The following is a 26,284-nucleotide window of genomic DNA, read 5'->3' on the forward strand; positions in this document are numbered from 1 at the left end:
TTTTGCTACATCCTTCGGAAAATAAGGCAGAACAAGGCCCTGAGGTTCTAAGTGCTCCCAATCCTGTGGCTACAAGACTTGGTCGCGTCTGTTTCTGGACAGTCTCACGTAAAACTCTTTCTGATCAATCAGTGGAATGTCCACAACCAACACCGACTTTCCCTCAGGATAAAATACTTTGGTAGATAATCTTAAAAGGGCAATGGAAATTAATACAATTGTAAAGATATGACACAAATGATTTCAGCTCTGGGAGAAAAATAAGGCTTAGGCAAAGGAAGAAAAACAGTGGTTTAAAAAAACAAACAGGCAACTAACGACAAAATAGAATAATTAATTAAAAGACTGGGGCCCAGGGACTCACTGAGACTTCTCAGTTCATGTCATAATGAACACATGTTTTTTTGTATCATTCACAGGACCAGGAAATAGATACCCACACGTAGGCAAAATTGTCAGATGCCGTCACCCACTAGTGGGGTACCGAAACTCCCTCGGATAGGGAACTATACGAGCCCACCCCCTGAGGACTTTCCAAAGTCTTTACTTTATTCTCTTATTTTAAATTCCATTCTTACAGCAACTTCTAACTTTCAGATTACTCTTCAAGAAGTCCCACTGAAATAAAAATAATTTTAGACACGAGCCACTTCAATGACATTAGCCTTAACGCAGGTGCATCGCAGCGGAGATTTTCTTTTTCTTTTATCTGTTAGAATAGATAAGAATCAAGGACTACAACAGGGAGAGGATGAAGAGAATTCATTAAAATCCAGGCATTTCCTTTCTAAAATGCTACCATTTTATAAAGTTCTGAGACCAAATTTTTTAATTCAAATTTTATTCTATTAAAAATAAAACGAACACATTGTCAGGAGAGGTGATGTGTTGACAGCCTACCGCAAGTCACCTTAAACCAAAGTCAGTGGAGATGGGTATTCATGTGCTACCTTCCTTCCTTACTACGAAGGATGTCAAGAGTCCCAAGGAGCAGCCTCCATTTCAAGATGCCAATAATTTGCACAATGGAGGGAAGGTGGGGATTATAACCATCTCCTACAGTAACAAATATGTACTCATTTGTATTATTTTTTAGATTCCATATGTAAGTGATATCATACAGTATTCGTCTTTCTCTGTCTGACTTATTTCACTAAAGCTGTGAAATAATATTCTCTGGGCACATCCACATTGCTACCAATGGCAATATCCCATTCTTTTCTTTGGCTGAATGATATTCCACTCAATCCACGTGCAGGCTATTGTAAATAGTGCTGCTACGAACTTTGGGGTGCATGTATCTTTTTGAATTCGTTTTCGTTTTTTCCGGATATATATCCAGGAGTGGGATTGCTGGATCATATGGTAGTTCTATTTTTAGTTTTTTAAGGACCCTCTATACTGTTTTCCATAGAGGCTGCACTGATTTACATTCCCACCAACGGTGTAAAAAGGTTCCCTTTTCTCCACATCCTTGCCAAAATTTGTTATTTGTAGACTTTTTGATGTCAGCCGCACAAGTCAGAATATTTTTTTCTTTTAAATAGGACAGCAACAATCTAATTCCCAGCAGACAAATGTAATGCGGTCCAAAATGACTGCCAACAGAAGACAGAGAGAGTTATTCAATATAAACCCAATATATCCGATACCCATCAGAAGGCTTAGAATTACAAAGACCAGGAGGCACCGTGAATGGCATATGACCTTGAGAATGAAGGAAGTGATTAAAACTGAGTGAAGAAACGAAGAAGACAGACTCATATGTTAAATAACCAGAAGTTTCCTCATACTGAAATTCATGACCAAAGAAAATTCAGGACAACAAAGTAAACAAAATAGAAGTACTCAGAACCAGAGTCCAGGACACAGTGAAAGAGAGAAAGTGAGAAAAGTGCAGACACCTCTGACATAGAGGGGACACAAGACCAAAAGTCTAATAGTCTAAGCAGTCCCCAGAGAAGAAGGAATACTCAGTTGCTGAAATGATGCATTCATCCACTTCAAGGCGGCCTAGGGGATCATGCTTAGTCTATTACAAAACTATTTGAACTAACTTCAACAACAAGTCTGAGAGAGTCCTGAGGGCTGAGGTAGAGGGAGGGGCAAGAGAGAGAAATTAGGCAAGTGTTAAATCTTTCCACTTGTTTAGTCAGTGGAATTATTAAGTCATGATTTCCTCCCTAAAGCGCTCTACAATAGAAAGCAGCATCTGGTTTAGAGTTAGATCTTGTATGTGTGCTGATGTGTGCTAGTAACTTACATATACTGAAATTGATGTATAGCGGGAAGCTGCACTTAGGTGCTAATGTCAGAGAGAGGTGGGCTGAATTTAGAATCCTTGGTAGATTCTCAGGTCAGAGACAACCAGGTCTTCTTAGGACTCGGGGACTCTTTTAGCTACTTGTGAGAACGCCTTCTGCCAACATCGAACTGGGCACTGAGAATAAAGGATTTTACCTAAGGTTATTAGCCATGCATGGTGGCCTTCCAAGGTGAAGTCCAGGAACCACTACAGATAGGCTGTAACTGACAGCGATGTAAGGACAGAAAGCAAGACTAAGCACTGCGAACCTCATCGTCTGACACCGCCACAACCGCTAAGCAAGGGATTTTGTAGTTTACAAAAGCAGGGGTGCTCCATGACAGATCAGAAATGCAAACAAAACCCCCAAACCCCTGCTTCTTTATGTCAGGTCATGTGAGAAGCACGGCCAACAGTACCCTCTGGGTTGATGTCTGATGCCCTGTAACAGCTTCAGCATGGAAATCTAAACAGGTTCTGTGAGTACTTCAGCCACTTTAATTTAAAAAAGTATAAAAAATATAGCGGTTCTATGCCCAGTTTCTATTTCTGAGTCCCCAAACCAAACCAAACCATCTTCTTTTTTTCTTTGGCTGCGCTGCATGGCACACGGGACCTTAGTTCCCCAACCAGGGATGGAACCCACGCCCCCTGCAGTGGAAGCGCAGTCTTAACCACTAGACTGCCAGGGAAGTCCCCAAAACCAGTCCACCTTGGCATTTGACTCCAAGAGCTGTGAAATTCAGCCCTCTCTTGCTTCTTGCTACATTTTCCCCTTACGCAAGAGAAAGTAACTAAACCAAAGACAAAAGAGTAAGGGATATGGTAAAATTCAGTTTGGAGGACCCAGATGCTTATTTGTAGCACTGCTACCAATTACTGCTTTAATTACTGAGGTCATGCTTCTGCTGCATAAGAAGCCTTCAGACACATGTATCCCTTGCCGTCAAAAACGTCCTCTGGCTTTAATGCTGTCTTTAGTTTTAAGGTCAAGAAGTAAACAGCGTGAGGGTGTAACGCAAGTGGCCAGGGGTTGGAAATTCGGTTCTCTTCATTAGGCCAAAGCACGCCAGTGAGTGCTCTGAGAGGTGGACTGGCTGCCTGCGGGAGAGGCTTCGGCAGGAATACTGAAGATGCTGCTGCCCGGTAAAGGGTTTGAAGGCTTTCAAATGTGAAAAAGCCTAATAAGTTAATTCAGAGAGAAATACGCAGTAAGCAAGCATATGCAGTGACCTTTATATCTTTCCACCAGATCTTCTAGTTCTCCTCTTTTCCAGTACATAGTAGGACTACTCTTCTGCCCACCTACCCATCCCCCCCCTCCAGTCACGTGCTTTGACAAGTGAATTGGGAGTGAGCCAGCACCCAAATCACCACCTTCCCTCGTTCTCCTTTGCCAAGAGACAGACAATGTCCCAGGTGGCAGGTGCCGCAGGCCTGGGTCCTAGAGGGAGGATAACATACAGAAAGGGTCCCAGCCAACCCACAGAGGATGCATGGTGAACAGGAGAAAGAATTTCACTGTTTGGAGCCGCTGGGCTTTGGTGACTGTCATTGTCTCAGCTAACCTCGCCCTCCTGACTGATCTAGCCCTGATATAGCATATGGGTTTCCCTATGTATTTCACTCGAGCACCAACTTCACTACTATCCAAGTCATAAAGTGTAATGCTAAAACGACTAGTCTTAAATCTATGGAAAGGATTACATACTTAACTACACCAGAAGGTAGACAACAGGAAAGCCTTAACATAGCAAGCCTGACTGCTATTCTCTGAAAGGCCTGCTTCTCAGTTTGGATCCTGGCTGGCATCTGGGAACTTGGATTTTGGGAGGGTTCCCAACACCCTAATGTAGCTCATTGTGTCTAAAATCTGTACAAACAATGTGGTTTGCGCCGAACACCTGCTTTCCTCCTGGGAGGCTGGAATTTTGGTCTATGCTGGGCAGAGGGTGCCTCCCTGACCAGCCTCTCAATAAAATTCCTGGGCACTGAGTCACTAACAAACTTCCTACCAGACAACAGTTCACACGCATCGTCACAGCTTGTTGCTGGGGGAATTATGGACTTCTGTGTGACTGGGGAGGACCCTGCAAGCTTGTACCGGGTTTCTGCGCTCTTCACCCCACGTGCCTCTCCCTTTTACTGATGCTCTTTTGTATAGTTTTGCTGTAATAAACCGTGGTCATGATTAAGCTGAGTCCAGCGGGTCCTCTTAGTGAACCAAAAAACCCAGAGGTGGTCTTGGGGACCCCAACTCCCACCAAAACAAGTTCCTTTAACATCATTTGTGAGGGAAAGGAGCATAATACATATATTTGGGGGATAGAGGTGCGAAAGGATCATTTCTTCATTACTAGGGTATATCATAAGATAAAATAATCTCCTCCCAATGGATCCATTTCTTTTCTATGACGGGCGAACCCCGATGATTAAAGTTAAGAAATGTAAAGCTAAAACCTTCATCATACCCAGGGTAAATATCTTTTTCCCCTTACTTTGGCTGCTGGGCAGAGCACAGAAGCCAGATGGGCTCTCTGTTTTAAATAGGCCCCAAAGGCATTTTATTGAATTGTAAATAAGTGCATGTTTACACAGGAATTGTTTTAAAGTGAAGAACACCAAAGATCAAAGAAAAGGAAACATACCATAATTATCACCGGCTGTATCTGACTTCTCAATCTGGATGTTCTGAGTGACTTTTGGACAAATTTCAATTTCTTTGTACAGCTGAAAATGACAAAGAGAAGCCTAATTAAGACTTCCTTAAAAATAACTTAGAAATAGTCATCAATTTGTAAATCTATTTTTTCAGAATTTGAAATCAACTTCCATCACATCCTAGTATCTTTCTTGAACTGACCCCATTAAGACTCAAAGTGGAAACTTATAACTCACATTCCCAGATTTAGCTCTAGTTCCAGTTTCTAAATAATTCCTTGACATCACTCTGTATGTCTTTTCCCACCCTATTATCTATCACACATCTGAAAAATAATGCTAAGGTAATCGAAAATCTTCAGTACTGGGGAAAAAATTATTAACATCAAAAAGAGGTGAGAAAGATCTTGATATGGGATCCATAGAAATAGGAGAAATCTCTGTGCTTCCATTCTCTTCTGTTCATATACCATTTTGGCTCAAAAAGTCCACAAGAGTACAAATATGCAGAGAAAAATTATAGCATTAAAACAGACGACAGATTATATAAATGACAGTATTCTCTTTTAGCCATTAGATTATACCAAATTACTGCAAAAATTGAAGTACATAAATTAATCACCTCTCTCAGAAACCCAAGAAAACATGGAAAAAAAAATAAGAGAAACAGTTCACAGAGAAACTTTATTTCAATTAATTTAAGTTATACTTCATGCTTAGATGTCTGGACCTAGCATCATCATGGACGGTAACTTATGAAGGTTTTACCATGTGTTCTTGCCCCTCACATGCTCTCTCTGAGACAAATGTGATCCCCATTTTACAAATGATGAGAAAAAGGCTACCTTTCCTAAGGTCAAAAGGCCAGCCTGGGCAGAGCTGGGATTTGAACCCAGGTCTCACTTGCTCCAGCCCTGAAGTTCTCCCGATTACACTATAATGCCTCCCAGACTGTTTCCTGGTGGGACCCAGGGGTACCACAGTAAAGGGTACCAAACCTTACTTCTTCAGTAAGTAAGCCAAAGGCCACTTCCAAACTTTATGATAGAAATTCCAAAACATATTGACGTGTCAAACGCTCATATAGAACTTAAAATTTGTCATTTAATTTCAAAACGAAAATCTATTTTGAGCCAAAGTCAATAACAGAAAACTGTCCTTTAGCGTTAAAGAGAAGTCTCGGTGATTATTGAAACTTGCCCCCATCTCAGTCATTTGTCCAGAAATAATTTTGTTCAGACAAGTATGAAAAAAATGCAGGTTTCTTTCTCTTCACTTTCTTAGGGCAGTTGACAGGTGGGATAAGTGAGCAGAATGTTTAGGATTCAGGAGTCTGGAAAACAGGCTGCTGTATTACTAGAAAGCCAAGGGGTGGGGCAGGGGCTGGGAACATTGACCCAACGGCCTAGATCCTCTAGAACTCCCTAATTTAATGCAACTTCCTCCAAATGTGTAACTTCATGTTGAGGGCATAACTTCATGTGGTTTTCTTTCTATACTTCAGAAAAAGTTTCAAACCAATGCATTCTGAAGTTAGAAGAAATCAGTTCTATTAGATCTACTGATCTTTAGTTCAGAAAATTACAGTCACCAAAACTATACATACCAAATATAATCAATTTTATGATTATTTTGTAATGTCATGGAATGCTCAATAAAATGTTATGAAATGTATTCACTTCGACTTATTTTGAACCTTAGTTTTATTTTTTCAATTTCCTTGAGAGCCAAACTCTCCCCCTAGGTGGCAGTATATCACCGCTTGTTCTAATCATCTCTGGAAAATTCCAAATGGTTGTCCATAGATCCCGTGGGAATTTAGCTTTGTAAATAATTTTTGCTATTCTTTTATAATATTACTTCCTCTCTTCTTTGTAATTGGTGTGAAAGTCTTTGTGTTTTTTTACCAGTTTCAGACAATAACTTAGTATAATATAGACAGGGCCCTTGACCACTGTCCTTAGGCTGGCTGGACTAAAATTGGGTTTGGTAAAAATCTCTAAAACCTGTAAAATTTCAAGAAGGAGCTGCACTTTATATTTCTGATGCAGTCATAATATCTGAAACCAGAAATTTCGAAATTTCGTAGTTTTAAATGTATCTTTAGCAAAGAAGTATCACACACATTCCATTTACTTATTAAATTTATTTATTTATTTTTGGCTGTGTTGGGTCTTCATTGCTGTACACAGGCTTTCTCTAGTTGCGGCGAGCGGGGGCTACTCTTTGCTGTGGTGTGCGGGCTTCTCGTTGCGGTGGCTTCCCCTGTTGCAGAGCACAGGCTCTAGGCGCGTGGGGGGCTCAGTAGTCGTGGCTCGCGGGCTCTAGAGCGCAGGCTCAGTAGTTGTGGTGCCCGGGCTTAGCTGCTCCGCGGCATGTGGGATCTTTCCCGGACCAGGGCTTGAACCCGTGTCCCCTGCATTGGCAGGTGTATTCTTAACCACTGCGCCACCAGGGAAGCCCCCCTTTATTTTTATGAAATCAGTGATGCTGCATGTTTTCCCTCTTTTCAAAAAGCAGATTAAACACCATCAGACGTTAAGAAACAATCTGATTACCCTGGCACTTGAATTATCACGAAATCACATTCATTTCCTACCAGGTCTCCTTGGCGTGCCTGGTCCAAGCGACCATCACCCATGGCCTGAACGACAGCTCACTAGCCTCCTGCCTGCTCTCCCAGCTCTTTCCCTAAGGCCCTAAGGTTCATAGGCCACACAGTAGCCACAGCAAGCCTATTAAGACAGGAGTCAAATAATGCCCTTCCTCTCTGGGGATTTCCCTTCTCACCTGGGCCCTACAAGCCCTCCTGGTCACTCTTCTGCATCCTCCCTCCTTGTGCATCCAAACCCCTCCCCACCCCACCTTCCCTCTCCCCACCACTCCCTCACTTACCCTCCTCACTGATCCTCCTCAAACATGAGTAAACTACCTCTACTATCACCCCCCTCCCCTTGCCAGGCCTTACCCAGCTTTGTCTCCTGAGCCTAGAACACTTTCCTCCAAAATACCTCTATGACTCACCTTCTCACCTCACTCACCACGCTGTTCAAACATCACACCTAAAGGAGCAGCGCGATCGCTTTTAGATGCCTATCTTTCTCTATCTGTTTGTCCTAACTTTTTCCTTCCCCACTCTTAACATCCCGGGAAATATTACACATTTACTTGTCTTTGTTAAAAATATTTACATGTTTTTATATCTGTATCCACAAACTTGAATGTATTTTCCATGAAGAGTAGAGATTTTTCTGTGTATCTCAGTGCCTAGAACAGCTAGCATGGTGCCAGGAACACAATAAACACTAAATAAATATTTGTGGGATGAATGAATGAATCAATCAGTCAGTGTTTCTGCAAACTCTTTATTCCCACCTGTCACTTTAAGAAAAACATATTTAATATGGGTTTTCAAAAAACCCAGTGCCTCCATATTCATTATCATTCTACAGATTGGACCCAATAACCAACTGATCATGAAAAAGTAGCCAAACGGGTATTACTTATATTAGCAAAGCAGATAAGTAGAAAACTAACTATTCATGGTCTTTCATAAGCAAAAGAAACCCCAGCCCCACCAAATAAATGCACTAGACCCTCCAAAAAGATCTTTAAAATGTAGTACACACTTTCGCTAATAACTATTGACTTTACTACTCAAGAATACTTGACAAAACAGTAGCAGAGAATAAAATGTTTTGGGACAGTCATCTATGAAGGAGTCATTTTTCAGGACAGGACTTCAAACATTTGTGAGCTTCCCTAGTCCATCAAAAATAAAATGGAGGGGCTTCCCTGGTGGCGCAGTGGTTGAGAGTCCGCCTGCCGATGCAGGGGACACGGGTTCGTGCCCCGGTCCGTGAGGATCCCACATGCCGCAGAGCGGCTGGGCCCGTGAGCCATGGCCGCTGAGCCTGCGCGTCTGGAGCCTGTGCTCCGCAACGGGAGAGGCCACAACAGTGAGAGGCCCGTGTACCGCAAAAAAAAAAAAAAAAACACCCTATCAGTGAGTGACAATCAAGCTGCATCTTATGGAGTAGACTAGACATAAGCAACACACTTCAGGTGTCACTGTCTCCCATCACCCCCAGATGGGACCATCTAGTTGCAGGAAAACAAGCTCAGGGCTCCCACTGATGCTGCATTATGGTGAGTTGTATAATTATTTCATTCTACACTACAATGTAATAATAATAAAATGCACAATAAAAGGAATGCGCTTGAATCACCCCAAAACCATCCCCCGCCCCCCGGTCTGTGGAAAAACTGTCTTCCACGAAACAGTTGTCCCTGGTGCCAAAACGTTTGGGGACCGCAGTTCTAAATTATGACTGTAATGCTGGAAACACAACTGTCTGTATACATTTGCCAAAACTCATGAAATTGTGTGCTCAAAATTGATGCTTTATTGCAGAGAAAGTAAACCTCAAAAAAAATTGATTAGAAACAAAATTCCCTACTAAATATACTAAATTTTAAATCATGCTTCCCCTTTTCAAAAAGAGACTATTCGGGTTTCAATTTTCAGTTCTGTTTTCTGTGGTGAAAGCCTGTCTGAAGTCATACTGTTATCGTTCACAGATCCATGGCAAGAAGCTCGGTGGCCCCCAGAGGAATGACTAAGTGCAGAGAAAGAAGAACAAACTCCAAGAGAGGGGGCCTTGCTCCCAAAATGTTTCTTTCCTGGAACTGAAAAAAGCACCCTTTGGCTAACAAAAAAGGAACTTGTCATTATTTTGCCATGTTACCATGACAACCATTTATTGAGCATCTACTATGTGAACCGTTATCTCTAATCTTTGCGAAATCCTAGAAAGTATTATCACCTCATTTTTTTTTTTTTTGCCAAGACCACATAATTAGTAAGCAACAGAGTCAATATAAAAATCCAGATACAGTTCAGAACCCAAGTCCCATAATGAAACCCAAACCCACATAAGTGTGCCCAAGAATCTATAAAATAAATACAATTCCAAAAGGCCAGGACACATAATTAGACGGCAGCTTTTTCACCCAACAGGATTTGACCCATCAATTTCAACATGCAGGGAGAAGTCATACAAAATTGGAGTTAGTACTTTTTATCTGACAACAGCCAGCTCACCTTTGAGTCACCCATTTAAAACATAAGACTGTCAAAGCTACAAGGAAAGCTAGGCATAATAACTAAAATTCTATCTGAGAGTCAGTTCTGGATTTCAATTTTTCATGATAGCACAGCATCGTTCCCTGCATAAACTAAGGTGGCATTTTCACTCTGCAAAAATATTGTGATATGTAAGGCCATCTCCACAAACTTAAGAGCGCTGAATGAGGCTCATTTATTTTAGAATCTGTTCCACTCCACCAACCACAATTAGCATAAGCACACTTATAATTTAAAAATAATCTCCTACAGAATGTACTTGGACAACAGACATAAACATTACCAGCTCATAAATGTCCTCCTCGGGCTTTGGCACGTAGTGTTGCATTTTGTTTTCTATTAGAAATTTCAGGCGCAGGTAATGAGCAGAATGATCCAGTCTATGTGCCTGGGACCAAAACAAAAAAAAAAAAGAGGAGAAGAGAAAATGTCTTTTCAATAGTAAATAGACATAATTAGTTTTCCACTGATGTATTGTCATCTATTCCTGAGAATAATGATGATTTGCTACTGAAGGGAGGTGTAAAATTTCTATACTTCTTAAAAGGTTTACACCCAAAACCAAACTTTAATTTTCATTGAATATACTAATAATATCCCACGGGTATCTTATGATCAATGGAAACAAAAAAGTCACATCTTCACTTCTGCTTATCTCATCCATTATGCTCTTTAACGCTGGGTTTGCAAGAAAACCTATCAGACCCAAAAGGCCTTTAAACATAATTTCCAACATACAAAGGTGATTGGAGAAGAAAAGTGACAAGAAAGGCAAGGAAGGATTTACAGTGACAGAAGAAAGCTGTGCCCAGGCAAACTTATTTTTTTAACCACATGGGGACACTGGGACAGTTGTTCACAGTTCATTTGCAAGTGAGCTGGTGTATAGACAAGGCATTTGGATTTCAGTCTTATTTATATACACCCCGAGTGAGACTCCCTCCGGGGGCAGCGAAGACAGGCATGTGTCCAACTTTGGAAACACAATGAATGACTTGCCCAAAGAAAACAATTCTGAAGCAGTTAAGGATTGAAACTTCCAGGCCTTCTCCACTGGTCAGGATGGGTCAAATGATATTTTTCTATCTAGAAAGTCATTCGTGAATTAACTTTGTGGAAAAGGCAACAGTGGAAACATGGTTTTATAACTAACATCCTCAATTCACATTCAAGAAGATGCAGAGGAAAAAAAAAAATGCTCTTCAAAAGTTACATGCAAGTTACATGAAAATGTATTGCTAGAGAGAAAATGTTTCCATCAAGTCTTTTTTTAAAGACTTATCTTTTAGAGATTTATCCTGAAGTACTAGTAAAGATATGATGTCTGGAATCTGCTTCCAAAATCATTCAGAGTAGGGAGTGGGAGTGAGTTAGTAAATGGAGAAACATAATTTGATATTATAGAACCTTGGTGATGGTGACACAGAAGTTTATTACATTATTGCCTACTCTTCGTAAATTTGAAATGTTTCATCAATATAAAATCTCTTCACACCAAAAGCTCAACTGATGAGAATCATTTCGAAATAAGTGAAGTTAATTTTTCACTGGTTTAGTGCTCTTTCTGTTTACCTTCTTCCCACCCGGCCCCAAATTTTAAAGCCAAGCTAAGAACATTCTAATAATTATTCCAATAATAGTCATTCAATTACACCTCACAAATTCTGAAGTGTGCCAGATACTGCATGAAGCAGTCTTCAGGAGTATGGGAAGGGGCCTGCAGAACATGGGAGGTGGCGACAGTGATGACTTTGCCTCGTAATTAAACACACATGCAAGACAGGGATCCTGCACTAGAGAAAAGCACGGTTATGGAAAGTAGAAGTGAGTTTGTTCTAAACGCCTAGCAGAATGATAAAGAAGTTTTCTAGAGTGACTCTCGGGAACCTCCAACGTGTATCCTTTTCTGAGTAACGTGATAGTCTGAAGCCCACCGTCCGAACACAGGCACCATTGAGGCAGCACCTTCCTTGCACCCGGCTTTCGGGTTCTCGCTGTCGGTACTGAAAATCAAACGCTCAGTGTCTGCCAGACCCAGATCACTGATGTCAAATAACCAGGGTGGATGGGTAAGCCAGGGAAGCAAAAGCAGGGAAGTTTCAAAGTGTGCTACTTACTGCTTGTCAAAGAGCCGCTGAGACAAACAACAAATTAATAATACTTAGGGTGCTACGATAAGCAAGAAAAGTTTCCCTCACAGAGATAAAAGCTGCAAATGCTTCCCACTGACCTAGATCCCCACTGAAATCTTTAATTAGAAGCAAAATATTTTGGTTCACCATCTGTTTCCAACTGAGGTGGGAGGGAAAGAGAAATGAAACTTCATGGCGTCTTGGTCAACAGGAACAAATCCACCTGGAAACTTTATCGTCATCATTAATCAACACTTTGTAGACACTCCCAGTGGGGCTGCCACTTAGACAGTCTTCTGGAAACCAGACCAAAATAGCCACCTCACCTAAGAAGCTTCGGGCTCCCGAAACCTCAGTGTGAAAGAGAGATGTTTGGTGCCACTGGCAGGCACCAAACGTCTTAAGGTGGTCCTGATGGAGACATCATCCCTTAAATGCTACCACGCTGAAAACATTTATACAGATGCCCAGAGAACGCCAAATAACGGCCGACACCTTGAAGTGTTTAACAAAGCAAAGAGAACAGAGCAACAGGAATAAGGGTGGCTCTGGCCGTCTTCCCCTCCACCACCGTATTTTTCGAACTTCCTTAAGTTACAATAATGTCTTGATAACTTCGCAAAATAAAAATGAGCACATGTAACAGACATAACAATTATAATGATCTTATTTGTAACCCAAGAGCCCGTGGTTCGGTCAGTAAATAGTTACCTTAAAAATGGGACTTTGGATCAACATACCCATGTGTCTTATCATTTTGGTAAATGTTTCTCAATTATGAGCCCCCATTAGTCATGGCTGGTCTAACATAAAGGGAAAATCGTAATGAATTAACTAAATCAGATCATCAGAACTCTCAAGAATTTCACGCTCCTCCAAGATTTACAAGTCAGTATCAAGGCGGGTTGAACAACTCACCATGTTCACAATACATCTATGTGCAAGAAAAATTCCAAATGTTAATGAATATTTTAAGATAGTAATTCTAACGATTTGGCCTGCTTTACACTTGTAAAATGTTCAGTTACAACGTAAGAGAAATTCAGCTGGGAAAACAAATGGTCCAAATTTGTTTGCCAATGTTCATTTACTTAAGGTACGTAGAAAGCATTTGATTCATTTTGAGACAATGCAGTCCCAAATCATACCATAAGACAAATATTGTTTGTTTAGTTGGCATGTTTTTCAAATTTTTCATCTTCCTATGACTCTTTCAAAGGATGAAACAACAAAACATAATGTAGGTCTTTTCAACAAATAGTTTGAGTCCATTAAAACAGAGAATAACACGATCTTGAAATCCACCAATGTTTTGTTCTTCCATTTCTCCTCATATTCTTCCATTTCAATCAAACTTCTTCAGGAAACATAAACGCACGCAGTGAGGACATCCAGAGATCCACGCGTGCACGCGCGCACACACACACACACACACACACACACACAAAGTGCTACTGCAGAATTTCCAAAGAGACATATCCTCCCCTTCGAGGTGATTTTTATTGTTTTTAATGTCCATGGTTATTAGAATATCCAAAGCCACAGGTCTACAGAGTGAAGCCATGAAATAAATGCCAACGGTCACACGTGAATAATAACAAGTATGAATAAATGAATTTCTTTGCAATTATTTTAGTAATCGCAATGATCAGAACATGTCCACAACCCATAGGCTAACACGGTTACCTGCTATATTTAGCAACATTCCTTTCATAACACTCACAACATGAATTGCACATGAAATGTAGATCTTGAAACAGTTACTGTACCAGAACTTGACTGGTGCTCGGATGGCAGATGACAAACTGATGTGAAATGATGTGGATCAGACAGAATAGGAAAGAGAATGGCTGAATGCAAGAGACAGAAGAAAAAGATTGATTATTAAATATTAGAGAAAGCACCCACCACCAAAGTTGAGAACGACAATAAAGAAATAAAAGACAGACATTCCGACAATCACCGTTGTTTTCAGTCCCTCCTCCAAGAGAAAAGAGAAATCACTCAACATTAATCAGATCATTAATAACATGTGGCACTGTTTTCCCCATTATCTCTTTCCCTCTGAAGAATAAAATCGGCTCCACTCATTACAATAAAGTGTTTTCCGAGGAAGCAGCAAGCTTTAGAAGGTACCTGGCTCCAAGCACACTATATAATTTATCCTACACAGGTGCTTTTCTGGAGACCATCAGTTTCTTAAAGTGCACACAAAATTTTTCTGTTTTTAAACTCAAGAGATGTAAGCTTGTTCCACACCTTATTTTTTTCTATGTTTTGGGGGGAAAAAACCTGAGGATTCAGGAAAAACTGAGTGGGATGACCTTCTCTTGTTAGAGAAAGGCATGTGTGTCGTAATGATGCCATTAAAAACCCTGTCAAGTGACAGAAATAAACCCTTTATAGGGGAACTGGTCTAACTCATTATCTAAAGATGGTCTCTAAGTTGCCACGACAGTATTATTCCTCCCTGATTCCCTCAGTTTCTATCAAAGCAAAAGCTTGAGAAGTACCTAAAAATCACTATTTTCCCCACTCACTATTCAATTTTCCACCAATCAATGTTTATGGCTAAACTCTGACCTACCCTCTGATATCTGATGGAGTCTAAAGCCAATGTACACAGCAGGCTCCAAAGCAATGCAACTCCTTGGAAGGACCCTCCAGAGTTTGGCTTATACAAAAAGCCCAGAGTCCTACTTCTGACACCTTCAGCTGCAGTTCTGAGAATAATTCCCACAGCTCTGCAGAATATTAATGGGTCTCTAAAGAATCGTGCTAATCTATAAATAAAGGAATGCAGAAATCCTCAATAGACCAATTTTGTTAAGTAATTAAAATGAAAAATGTGAACAGAAATACCATTATCTTTAAAAAGCTAGAATTCGCGTACTTGAAGGAGTCAAAGCATGCAAGAGTGCATCATTTATTTTTAACACCCATGTGGGAGCTGATTGTAGCTTTGTCCTGAAACAAATGGTCCTTCTACTTTTCCTCCACAGAAGACGATCCAACAGGCTTATCTGAGCCAGAGTGTTCCATTTCTCCTTCATATGAAGCCATATTTTTCCTTTATCAAAGCCCTAGTGATTTATTTTTTTAAGTACAAAAATTGCTGATTGCAGAATTATAGAACTGAGGTAGTGAAAGTTATTCCACATTTATAAACCACTGTGTTGAATGATGACAGAAAAGGTTTCCCCTTTCCCTTTAGGGGCCTCAGAGAAGACCATTTCACTCTCCTAAGAATATATTCTAGATTCTTCCACCCCTTACGGACCATCCTTCCTGACTCCTGACACTTCTTGTGACCATCCACTTGGCACAAAGGGATACATCTAAGTTTGGAGCAGCCAGATATGGATTCAAAACCTCCTTTGCAAGTGATTATGACTGTGATGCGAACTCAGGCAAGGAACTAAGGCTCTCTGAGCCTCGTCTTCTCCATCTGTTCAATGGGGACGTATCGTTCTTGCCCAGACTTGATATGACTACTAAATAAGACTATTAATGCTATTAATTATGTAAAAGAAAAGCAGGCATGTTAGGAAAGCTCCTTTCTTTCCTCTTTCCCTTCCCTCACTCAAGGCAATCCAATTCATCCAGCTGTCCTTCAGGGAGGAAAAAAAAAAAAAAAGAAACAGGGATTACCTTGGAAAAGATCAAGAAGTTTCTACAGCGTAAGGTAAAAACAAAGGAAGTGAGCTCAATCATTTGTCTCTAAAAAACAAAAGAGGCTAATTGTGTGTTCCTAGGAAGAGGAATTTCTCATCATGGAGGTCAAATTTATATTTATTACTTCAGTTTTTCCCTACCCTAAAGATGCCCGTGTATGAGTTACTGTCAAAAGAGCAGGTTACAAATAGTGCACATAACGTGATGCCAAAGTGTTCACTGAGGTGATCTCTGAATTGTAAAGTAAGGGTGCCTTAATTTTCTGCTTTGTCCTTTACCTGAATTCTCTAACACTTGTGCAATGAGCATGTAAGATGCTTATCACAAATCTATCAAGTACACATGTTGAAAGAGGCTCCTTAAAAGAATCCCTCTCCTCCCAGCGCTGAAGAATTCACTTCCGTTTATTATGCATATTATCACAAAGAAATCCAAAGCTGCTCTGAAATGAAATGGAGATGTTCTTGAAAGTCCCCTCCCCTGCCACACGCTTCTGAGTGTTCATGGATTCCTCCACTGCATTCTGTTCTTCTCAAGAAAGCAACCCCAAGTAACCTCATACCTTGCAGATCAGCTCCAGGGTGTCCCGGGCCGTGTCCCCTGGCCGGACGGCTGTCAGAACTGGCTTATTATTTGGCAGACAGAACCAGGACGGAGTGAAATACTCGTGGACCCAAATGTCACAGTCAGGGTTGTGCTGGTGGACGCTGGGTAAGACCATTTCTTTCTCCCTCTACGATAAGAAACAAAGTTAGCAGAGCAGCAAGTTAGTCTCTCAAGATCTAGATCCCCAGATGGCACACAGGAATTATCCACTCCAATGAAAAGGGCCCAGGGCAGAAGTGGTGGCAGTGGTGAAGGACAGAGAGCTCCCCCGAGAAAAGAAGAAATTATAGAGAAAGGAGCTTCCTGGAGGTAGGAAAGATGTCTCAGAAGAGAGACAGACCTTGCACTTGATCCACGGCATCCACGGGTGGGCATTGCATGATTGAGTGGGTTTCAAAATTGGAAGAAAGAAAGAAATGGAAAAAAAAAAAAAAAAAAAGAAAGAAAGAAATGGGCTATCCATTAGGTTCGGCTTCATTGCCATGATTTCTTCCACAAACCCATTTAAATTTAGAGCTGTGATTCCTCCAGCAAAGCCCATCTACCATGTGAGCTATATGTTTCAAAGGCAACCACGAGGCTGCAAAGAACTTTTTAAAGAAAAGATGACGTTCTAGCATTACCTACTGACCGGCAGCATCGTTTGTGTGCTCACATTCGACATCTGATGTGACTCTGGGAGAGAGACAGCCTCATTTCCCAGATGAGGCTTAGAGAACTTCAAAGACGAGCTTTCTGGCCTTCTTAGGCTGTTGCCATCACTCCATCCTCTACATCAGGGAGTAGCACCAAGTTTCTAAGGGTGGGAGGAGCCGTGTCCTATGTATACCCTTCAGCAGCTGGGTTATATCTAAGTCAGCTAAACAGCTAAAGCTAAAAACACTCCATAGATTGATGAAATATTAGGAGCCTAATCTCTCTGAAATAAGCAGAGAAATCATTCCATTAGATTCTAGCAATGGAAAAATAATACTGGTGCTCAATATGTGGTTTACATCCAGGCCACGGATTGGTAAATACATATCTACAGATTACTGAACATTTGGCATTACCAGCAAATTATAAGAAGAAACAAGCTTCCAAACGAAGGCTGAGAAGTAGTAACATAACAACTTCCATATGTAAAAAGAACAGATCCCAGAATGGGGAAAACCTTTTTGTAAAGGCTACTAAACTAAATTCAATTGAGAAGACAATTTCAGCTCTGCCTTTGAATGGTGTGGCTTTCATAGATAAACTGAACCCCGGGGAAGGAATTGTCAGAACGCAATCAACTTGCCCAAATCCCATTAACTATCATCGGAATCTTCCCATTCCGTCCTTACATGCCACCTAAAGTAACTGCCCTTGGCACTACATCAGCCCAAGTTTTGCATCTAACCTTCTCTTTGAGAACAAGGCATTCCAGCCAAGGAGGAGGATAAAGGGGTATCTTGGAAAAACAAAAAAGCGACACAGAAATCTATTGGAACAACTTCTGCAGCTTCCAGGATCTGTGTGCCTGGGGAAAATTAAAAGTGCACTAATAATGGTATGCAAGATGAGTTAGCTAACTTCAGAAATGACTGCATGAACATCAAAAACATCTATGCCTGGACTGCATATAAGAACAGCAATTTAATTTCATCAGAAACAGACAGATGCTCAGAGAGAGTGCTACGGATGGGTATTTCCAAGGACAGCAGCCTTTATATCCACGATGACATAATCCAGGAGTAGTTTAGGTATCCAAGGGAGGAAAGGCGTGTCCACGGCCACTCTTATCCCCCCTCCCCCCAACAGCCAGAACTCCCCTACTACACTCTGCTTTTGGAGGCTCAGCTCCATCTAGAACGAGGGGCAAGCCATTGCTTGGCTGCATGGCAACCGAGAGCTGAACTCTGTCATATTGATTCTGAGTCCAAGAACCAGAGGATCATACCAAGGTCCCATTATCAACACCAGAATCCCCCCACTGCCCCCAGCCAAGAGGCCGCTTGTATCATCATTAGGGGCTTTAAAACGAGGAATGTCCATTTATTTAGAGGCTGAAAAAAAGTGGCCTAGAAAAAAAAAAATCAATATTCTTTATGGGCTTTCAATCAGAGCAGTTTGAAAGACCCTTTTAAATCTGAGCACAAGGTTGAATCAAGTCTGGGGATCTTTAATCAAATGCTTGTCTTGGGAGGCAAGTGCATTTTGTTTTTAAAGAACGAACTGTCAGAACAGTTCTTTGAAATTAATTGAAGGAAAAAAGCAGCATGTGTGGGTAGAGAGGGAGGGCAGTAAGAACTCACCTCTTAAGAAGAAAGTTGTATATGAGAAGAATTAACAATGGCATAAAATACTCTGCTACCCAGTACCCCACAATTTTTTTATATTCGACATGGAAACTTCAACATTCAAATGATAGCTATTGAAAATGTTACGTCAGTAGGAGAATATTCTTACTGTTATCAAGTTTTCCATCTCTTCTCGACCTGTTACATAATTTTAAAGGACCGACCATTTCAGTTTTTAATACTGAGTATACTTAATCTTAGGATCCCAAGAAACCACTGCATTGTGTAATGTTGATGTATTTGTGGTACTTTTAGAAAAGGAACATGTGTTTGTTTTTACCTTGCCATCTGGAACAGTGTCATCAAATATTCCCTCTAAAGATTTCTTTACAGCCTCAGTTCCCTCACCGAACACCTGCGTACACAAAAGTATCATCTTAAAGAGAAATTTGGGCAAAAGGGCAAATGAAGCATGAGAAGGGGGATGGAAAACAGGCCTGACTATTAGAAAACATTACAGAAGTTTCAGATACTCTTACATCAAATCCTGAAGTAGGTAAAATAATTTACTAGCTAAAAGACCATGAAAAACATCCCTCCATTATAACAGATCACTTCCCACGTCTTGGACAATTTTTTTAAATTGGCTTTAGATATGGATAATTCATCTAAATTTAAAGAAAATAAACCTGCAAATGCAATGAACCAGCTTCATTCACAGTGAAGAATTTCAGCTACAGCATCACAGCCCTAACCAGAAATTTATCAATAATAATTAGTTTACTTTTTACCTCAGAACCTGAGAACATATGTTTATAATTATATTACCATACACCAAGGAAAAGTTTCTTATTTAAAAAATAGAAACTTGTCTATCCTTTGAAATTTAATGAATCCTGCTAACTTAAAGATATGACTAAAATCACATCAGGGTACCAATGCCACTAGGTAGTCAAAACCTAAACACATGGGAAAATTTCATATGTTTGCTCTCAACCGACTGTGTACGGTCGGTATAATATACATGGTTAAGAAAAAGTCTTTGCTCCAATGCAAATGAGATATATAGAAACATACAATTTTTATCCATTTCAAAGTACTAAATTAACAAGTAACTTTCTATTGGTATACTTACGGCTAAGTAAGAGGTTTTTTTAAACTCTTACTGGAAGAGAGAATAACAAGAATTGTTTGTAAGACATTACATGGTCCTTTGATTAAAAGAAAAAGTTAAAACATTCTCTTGGATTCATTTAAATTCAGGCATATGTTTCAGCAGCAATGGACTGTAACATAAGTGGGCACCCATAAGGTAGAAGCACGCAAGTGAACTAAGGCTTTCAATAGAAAAGAAATACGACCCAAACTTCCAGCTGCGAACCCTGACGTATATTTACAGTGTCCGTCTGAGTCACCTGCAATGCCGAACGATGCACACAAAATGACATCACCACCTCCTGAAACAAGGGGGGAAATGCTGATTGTTAATGCCACCCTTTTGCAGGTTTGATCAAGAGCCATCAAGTCTCGTGCGGTTTTTCCGAAGAAATATTGACTTTCCTCCCAACAGTTTCTTCTTCGGATTTACACAGAAGCAAAACCCCAGGTGGCAAACTTGATGATGCTCTACTCTCCCCAAAGACCAGAGAACAAACTGCAGGAATGCTCAGCCTCTTCCCATCTGCTCATCTGGTCCCCTGCAAGGTCCACCAAGGGTCCAGACACTCCAGGTGGAAACAATGAGTGTGGTGGTCAGCTAAGGACGTGATACATCAGCTTTCACGATTAATTTATTTTTTAAATGTCAGTTCTTAAGTAAACTAATGGCTGAACTGGTCGAATAAATAATGAGATTTTTTTTATTGAGTCAGTCAATGGAATTCTCACTTTGCCTACGGGCTCAGAGTGAATAGGTCAAATTGGCAATCCCAGTCATGACCTCAAAATGCTCAGTGCCTCTACGGCTCACGGGTTGGACATCCTCCTTCTCCTGAAAGACAAATACCTATGTTCTTCCAGTTCTTAAAATCTGAAGCAGCTCTGGAGCCACTTGTTTTTCAAAGCCAAAGAAGGCGGATGACAATGACAATGGAGAGTTTCCCAGAAGTAACTCCCGCAGGAAAGTGGACTTAGCTAGTAAAAAAGTCCAAGTAATGAGGCCAGAGCATTTGGTTAACAGAGGCCCAGTGATGCAGCACCCTAGGTGGTGCCACTCAGGATGCACTGAGGCAGGTCCCCTTCAAGCCCTGGCACCTGGGTAGTAGAAGGGAGTCACAGTGGTGAGTGAGCGCTCTCGGATTCCTGGTTCCTGATGTAAGTAGGCAGAAGAACTGCCCATTTAATGTCAACCCCCAAAAGTCAAGGGCAAAGAAACAATCAGATTTCCCTGGAGGCTGCCTTTGATCCAGTGCCAGAGGCAGCTTAAAAGACCGCTCAGGTGCCCACTTGGCTTCATCATCAAGCCCTGCTTTTCTTCTGAAAACTCAGGAAGAAGTGCACTTTCAGTACCTCTGTAATTACCCAGGGTTTGGAAAGGTTGCAGGTGGGAGACTGGAGCTTGGTGATAGACTAATAGCAGAGTTCAATGTTATGGGTATACGTTATCTATTTAAAGCATCTAGGGGCTTCCCTGGTGGCACAGTGGTTGAGAGTCCGCCTGCCGATGCAGGGGACGCGGGTTCGTGCCGTGGTCCGGGAAGATCCCACATGCCGCAGAGCGGCTGGGCCCGTGAGCCATGGCCGCTGAGCCTGCGTGTCCGGACAGTGAGAGGCCAGCGTACCGCAAAAAAAAAAAAAAAAAAAAAAAAAGAAGCATCTAGCACAACTAACTTCTTTGTGTCAGCTAGTTGATGTGATATAACAGTATCAATCAAGGAACAATGCACACCCCAAAGTGAGGTGTCCGTGGAAGCGATCTACGCTTGCTTTCTCATCCACCCTGGAACCTACCTGACTGATGCTTGGGCGTCCCTGCTTCTTTTTGGAGGTAGTGTCCAGACCCCAAAGAGAAGAAAACCTGCTCCTTCTCTTGCTGGCAGATCTGGACATGGCCTGAGTACGTCTTCTGACTCCAGTTTCACCAGTGCGAGCGGCCACCTGAGGGAAGGCAAGAGGGGACATCAGCAAGAGATGTGTCAAGACCACTCACCTGTTCCCCGAGCCCCCCTCTAAGTCCCACCCCTCCAAAAGCCCCTTCCCCCTCATGCCAGCCAACCCTGACCCCACCACCCAAAGCATTTCATCCATGACTTACACATATAGGGGCTTTGAGGGCCCTTCCTAGATTCAAAATATAAACGAAAGGTTGGCAAACTCAATCACTGTCTGAAAACATCAGTAAAAATACGTAAAATAGTAATGGAATGTATGCTAGGTTTCCAAGAATTAGATATCCTTCTGGTCACATCCCTGAACTCCAGCATCAAGTTAAACTAACCATACTTTCTCGAGATTCTCTCCAAATGGTACAGAGTTGTTTCTTCACTCTAACAAAAAATGATGGCTGAGTGTCAGCAAAAATAGTGAAGACAGCACATTTTGGTTCCTGTGATTCCATATTGAATCTAAATTTACCAATCTCTTCTACTTAGTTTTCTCAGAATTACATAAAATCACTTTCCTTATTAGGCAAGCGATAGCTGTCCCCCAATATCAATGTCCCTTCTGCCTTAGAGAAACCCCAAATATAGCTGACCATCTGGCTGACCGAAGTGGACTTATTTTCCTTGTAGCAGGGCATGGGCTTGTGATGAAGTTCTGGTCAAGGGGAAGTAGAAGGGTTACACTAAGTCCCCTATATATGAACCTTCAAGTTGCGAACTTTCAAAGATGCGAACGTGCATCTGGTTCCAGCGAGGAACCAGGACCTGAGCCATCAACGTCAGGCGTGAGTGAAATTGCAGCTTGTCCTCCGTCTCCTGTTGCTGAGGATCCTTCAGCGCTACCATCTCCCACCTCCTCTCCCTCCTCCAGTCGTAACTCTTCTTGCCTGTTCACTCGATGCCAGCCCCTGGATGCCAGCTGTTGTGCTGTACTACTATACTTTTTGAGGTACTGTACTGTAAGGTTAACAATGTTTTCTTTATTTTTTGTGCTTGTTTTTTATGCATTACTTGTGTGAAAAGTATTATAAACCTATTACTGTACAGTGCTATACAGCCAATCGTGTTAGTTGGGTACCTAGGCTAACTTCGTTGGACTTCCGAACAAATTGGACTTGCGAATGCACTCTTGGAACAGAAGTCGTTTGTATGTAGGGGACTTACTGTGTTTGTAATTTCCAGAAATGGTCCTCGAAAGGAGGGGGTTTTCCGTTATCCTTCACTTTCCTCCTTCCCCGAAACATGAAAACTACCACTATTAATTTCTTGCTTACAACCTTCGAGACTTTATTTCCAAGCAAATATCTATATAATCGTTTTACAAAAATGGGAATGTACTGATCGTATTTGGCAATTCTGTCATTTTCACTTAAAATATGGTATGCATCTTTTTATTAAAACAAATTCTAACTTCGGAAAAAAAATTGTATTTTTTTTTAAAAAGGAAGCTAAACTCTGTTGAGATATTTGCAAGGTTGTCAGCGACCCAGATAAATAGTTCAATATTGCAGAAGGGAACATGCCAAATCTAAATCTGCCACTGTGCTCGCCACTCAGGCATATGCAGGATCTCTATGAGGACTCCACAGCGTCTTCCCAGGCAATCCTTCAGCCTTGAACTTTATACTACAGGTTGTAAGCAAAGTCCCAGAAACTTGAGGGAACTTCCGCTAGGAGGTCTCAATAGGCCACCCATGGGCTCTCCTTTCAAAAGAGGGAGTGTCAGGAGGTACTGCGAGTTAAACTTGAAACTTCCCCGCCTGCTCTTTGTCACTGGAGGTATATATCTCGGAACCCACTTGTCATAGATTCCCACACGGTCAACTCCCAGTGTGGCGGCTGCCAACTGGCAGCATTCTCAGGGATGAATACTGTTGGGTAACACAGGGGACCCCCCCCCCCAGCAGTCAGCACGTTGGTTACAAGGCACACCCTTCTGGGGTTTTCAGTACTGACAGGGTAAACACCCTGGAAGCCCCATGAGTAGATTGGCAAAGACCCCCCACATCTATCAAAACCAGGAATCAAAACAGTTTCTCTATGAGGGTATTAGGGGAAAGTTTTGGTCCCAAACAACAAAGAGGAGGGAGCTGAGAGGTCTTTAGCACATAAGAAAACCCCGATCAGGGTATGTGAAAATGTGGTACTCGAGACAATGGTGGGAAAGTGCTCCCAGAAAGAGTTCTAACCCACTATTACACTCAAGGTGTTGTGGGGAACAAAATCCACAAAGGGCACGTGTTTACGTTAAATATGTAAACATTTTCTCTTCTCTATTTTCATCATTTTCTAAGCTAAAGGTAAACAAAGGTTATAAAAGGAATAAATGATAATGTGTTGACATACATAGATGTTCACATAACTATGCCAATATCAGTTAATTGCCACAAAATGATGCTAAGAACCACTGTATAAATGGTATTAAAGCTAAAAATTCTAGAAAAAAAATAGACATGCGGTCTAATATTTATAGATACATATACACGTACATGTAGGCAGATACACACACATACCCACACACATCTGTCCCTCAGTATCCATGGGGAATTGGTTCCAGGACCCCCGAAGATACCAAAATCCTCCCATCGTCAAGTCCCTTATATAAAATGGCACAGCATTTACGTATAACCTACATAACAATGTCCTGTGTACTTTAAATCATCTCTAGGTTACTTATAATACCTAATACTATGTAAATCTATATAAATAGTTGTAAGGACAGTGTAAATATTATGTAAATAGTTGGGCAAATTCAAGTTTTGCTTTTTGGAACTTTTTGTAATTTATTTTTTTGAGTATTTTCAATCCATGGCTGGTTGAATCCCCAGATGCAGAACCCGTGGAAACAAAGGGTTGACTCTGTGTGTGTGTGTGTGTGTGTGTGTGTGTGTGTCACAGCACACATCAGTATCTGAACTTCTTGTGTTTGCCTGATTGTTTACTTCTTTATTATCATCTCTCCCACAAGAAGATAGGCTCCAATAGGACAAGAACTCTGGAGTCGTTCGCTGCTATAACCCTAATCAGAGGATAGTAACGGACATATGCCAGGCACTCACATTTATTTGTTGACTGAATGAATAAATAAACAAACACGGAAAAGCAGAAGCAGATATCCTGCATACCACAGTCACGACAATTAAACAGTAACTCTTTCGTGTATAATTTTAGAAAAACACAGTCCAGAAGAGAAAGGCAAACAACCATAAATACTCTCAGTTACCAGCTGACCAGTTAGTTGAGTCTGTTTAACAAATGGACTGTTTATTTAAAGTTCTTACAGTAACTACTCTAAACTGTTGGGGGCCTTGTAAACTGCAAAAGTTACTGCTGCTCCCAAGACAATAATGACTCAAAATGAGCAAAGGGATTTAGAGGAAGAGGAAAAAAAGCTGGCAAAAGAACTGCTGGACAAGAGCTCAAGAGTTTCTCAATGATCCTGGCCCAGACAATGCCTCTCTTTGTGGCCGGAACCTGATTACTCTATCATTCTGCTCATCTGTGCAAACAAGAACAATGATAACCTTCTTTCAAAGAGTACAGCGGGGACCCTTCAGTTAATTACTGAAAATCACTGAGCATGATGGGAAGCCCTCCTGGTGAACGGTACTTAAAGTGTAGCTCAAATCTCCTCCTCTAGCCCTGTTGCCCTCACACCTCCTCCTCCCATGCTCCCCACTTAATAGAAGAAAAAAAAAAAAAAGTCTGGACAAAGGCTAAATTGAAGAATGTCTCAACCCCAAGGAGAAAAAAATTCCCTGGGGTCAAATGACAAGGAAAGAAGGAAAAAATAAGTATCCAATAAATCAGACAGTAAAAATTCCCTGCCCAGGATCTTCCATAGGAGATAGAGCAACAAACAGGAAGAGATACCCAACAGGCTTGCTTAACTTGTTCTGTCTGATTGAAACCTCTCATGGAAAAGAGAAGTTTGCAAGGACATATACACACCCAGAGCCATGTCACTGCTGCAGCTAGCAAAAAAAAAGAAAAAGAAAAAGAAAAAAAAGAACAAAGGAACAGAGAGTGGTACATATGGAACTAAATATTCTCCTTCAAAATCACTGACCAAATAAACCTAAAAGAGTTACTAACCCTCCCACCCCCATCTTCTGCTGGTCAGATTTTAATAGCCTGCCCATCAAAAGAAAAGTACATGCAAATCACAGATACTGAGACAGAGGAAATTAGAAGGTCTGGAGATAAATTATGGAAGGGTAATTCAGTGGCTTCTACTTCCCCGTCTCTGAGAGGTTAGCTCCAATGGCTTTGAAGAAAATAATAAAGGCATAGAAGTTTTAGGTAGACAGCAAAATTATTTTCTCCAAAGTCTTCCAAGCCCAGGAGAAGGAAAGAGCCTTCTGGATAGCTTGGGATTTAGTATTAATACTGATGCC

General features: G+C 41.2%; 1 protein-coding gene across 3 annotated transcripts in view; it reads right to left on the reverse strand.

Annotated features, from left to right (window-relative positions):
• TIAM1 (TIAM Rac1 associated GEF 1) overlaps positions 1–26,284 on the reverse strand; it is a 132,660-nt gene that overhangs the window by 64,252 nt on the left and 42,124 nt on the right. For 2 of the 3 annotated variants that reach the window (XM_065876070.1, XM_065876069.1), the window contains exons 6-10: positions 21,736–21,882; positions 19,127–19,201; positions 16,482–16,652; positions 10,396–10,500; positions 4,954–5,035 (exon numbers count right to left, since the gene is read on the reverse strand). In XM_065876070.1, the coding sequence (XP_065732142.1) occupies positions 4,954–5,035; positions 10,396–10,500; positions 16,482–16,652; positions 19,127–19,201; positions 21,736–21,882 (580 nt within the window). The remainder of the gene's footprint in view (positions 1–4,953; positions 5,036–10,395; positions 10,501–16,481; positions 16,653–19,126; positions 19,202–21,735; positions 21,883–26,284) is intronic. The other variant, XM_065876071.1, reaches the window with a different exon arrangement.

Source organism: Phocoena phocoena, chromosome 4 (assembly GCF_963924675.1).
Source record: "Phocoena phocoena chromosome 4, mPhoPho1.1, whole genome shotgun sequence".
NCBI lineage: Eukaryota > Metazoa > Chordata > Mammalia > Artiodactyla > Phocoenidae > Phocoena > Phocoena phocoena.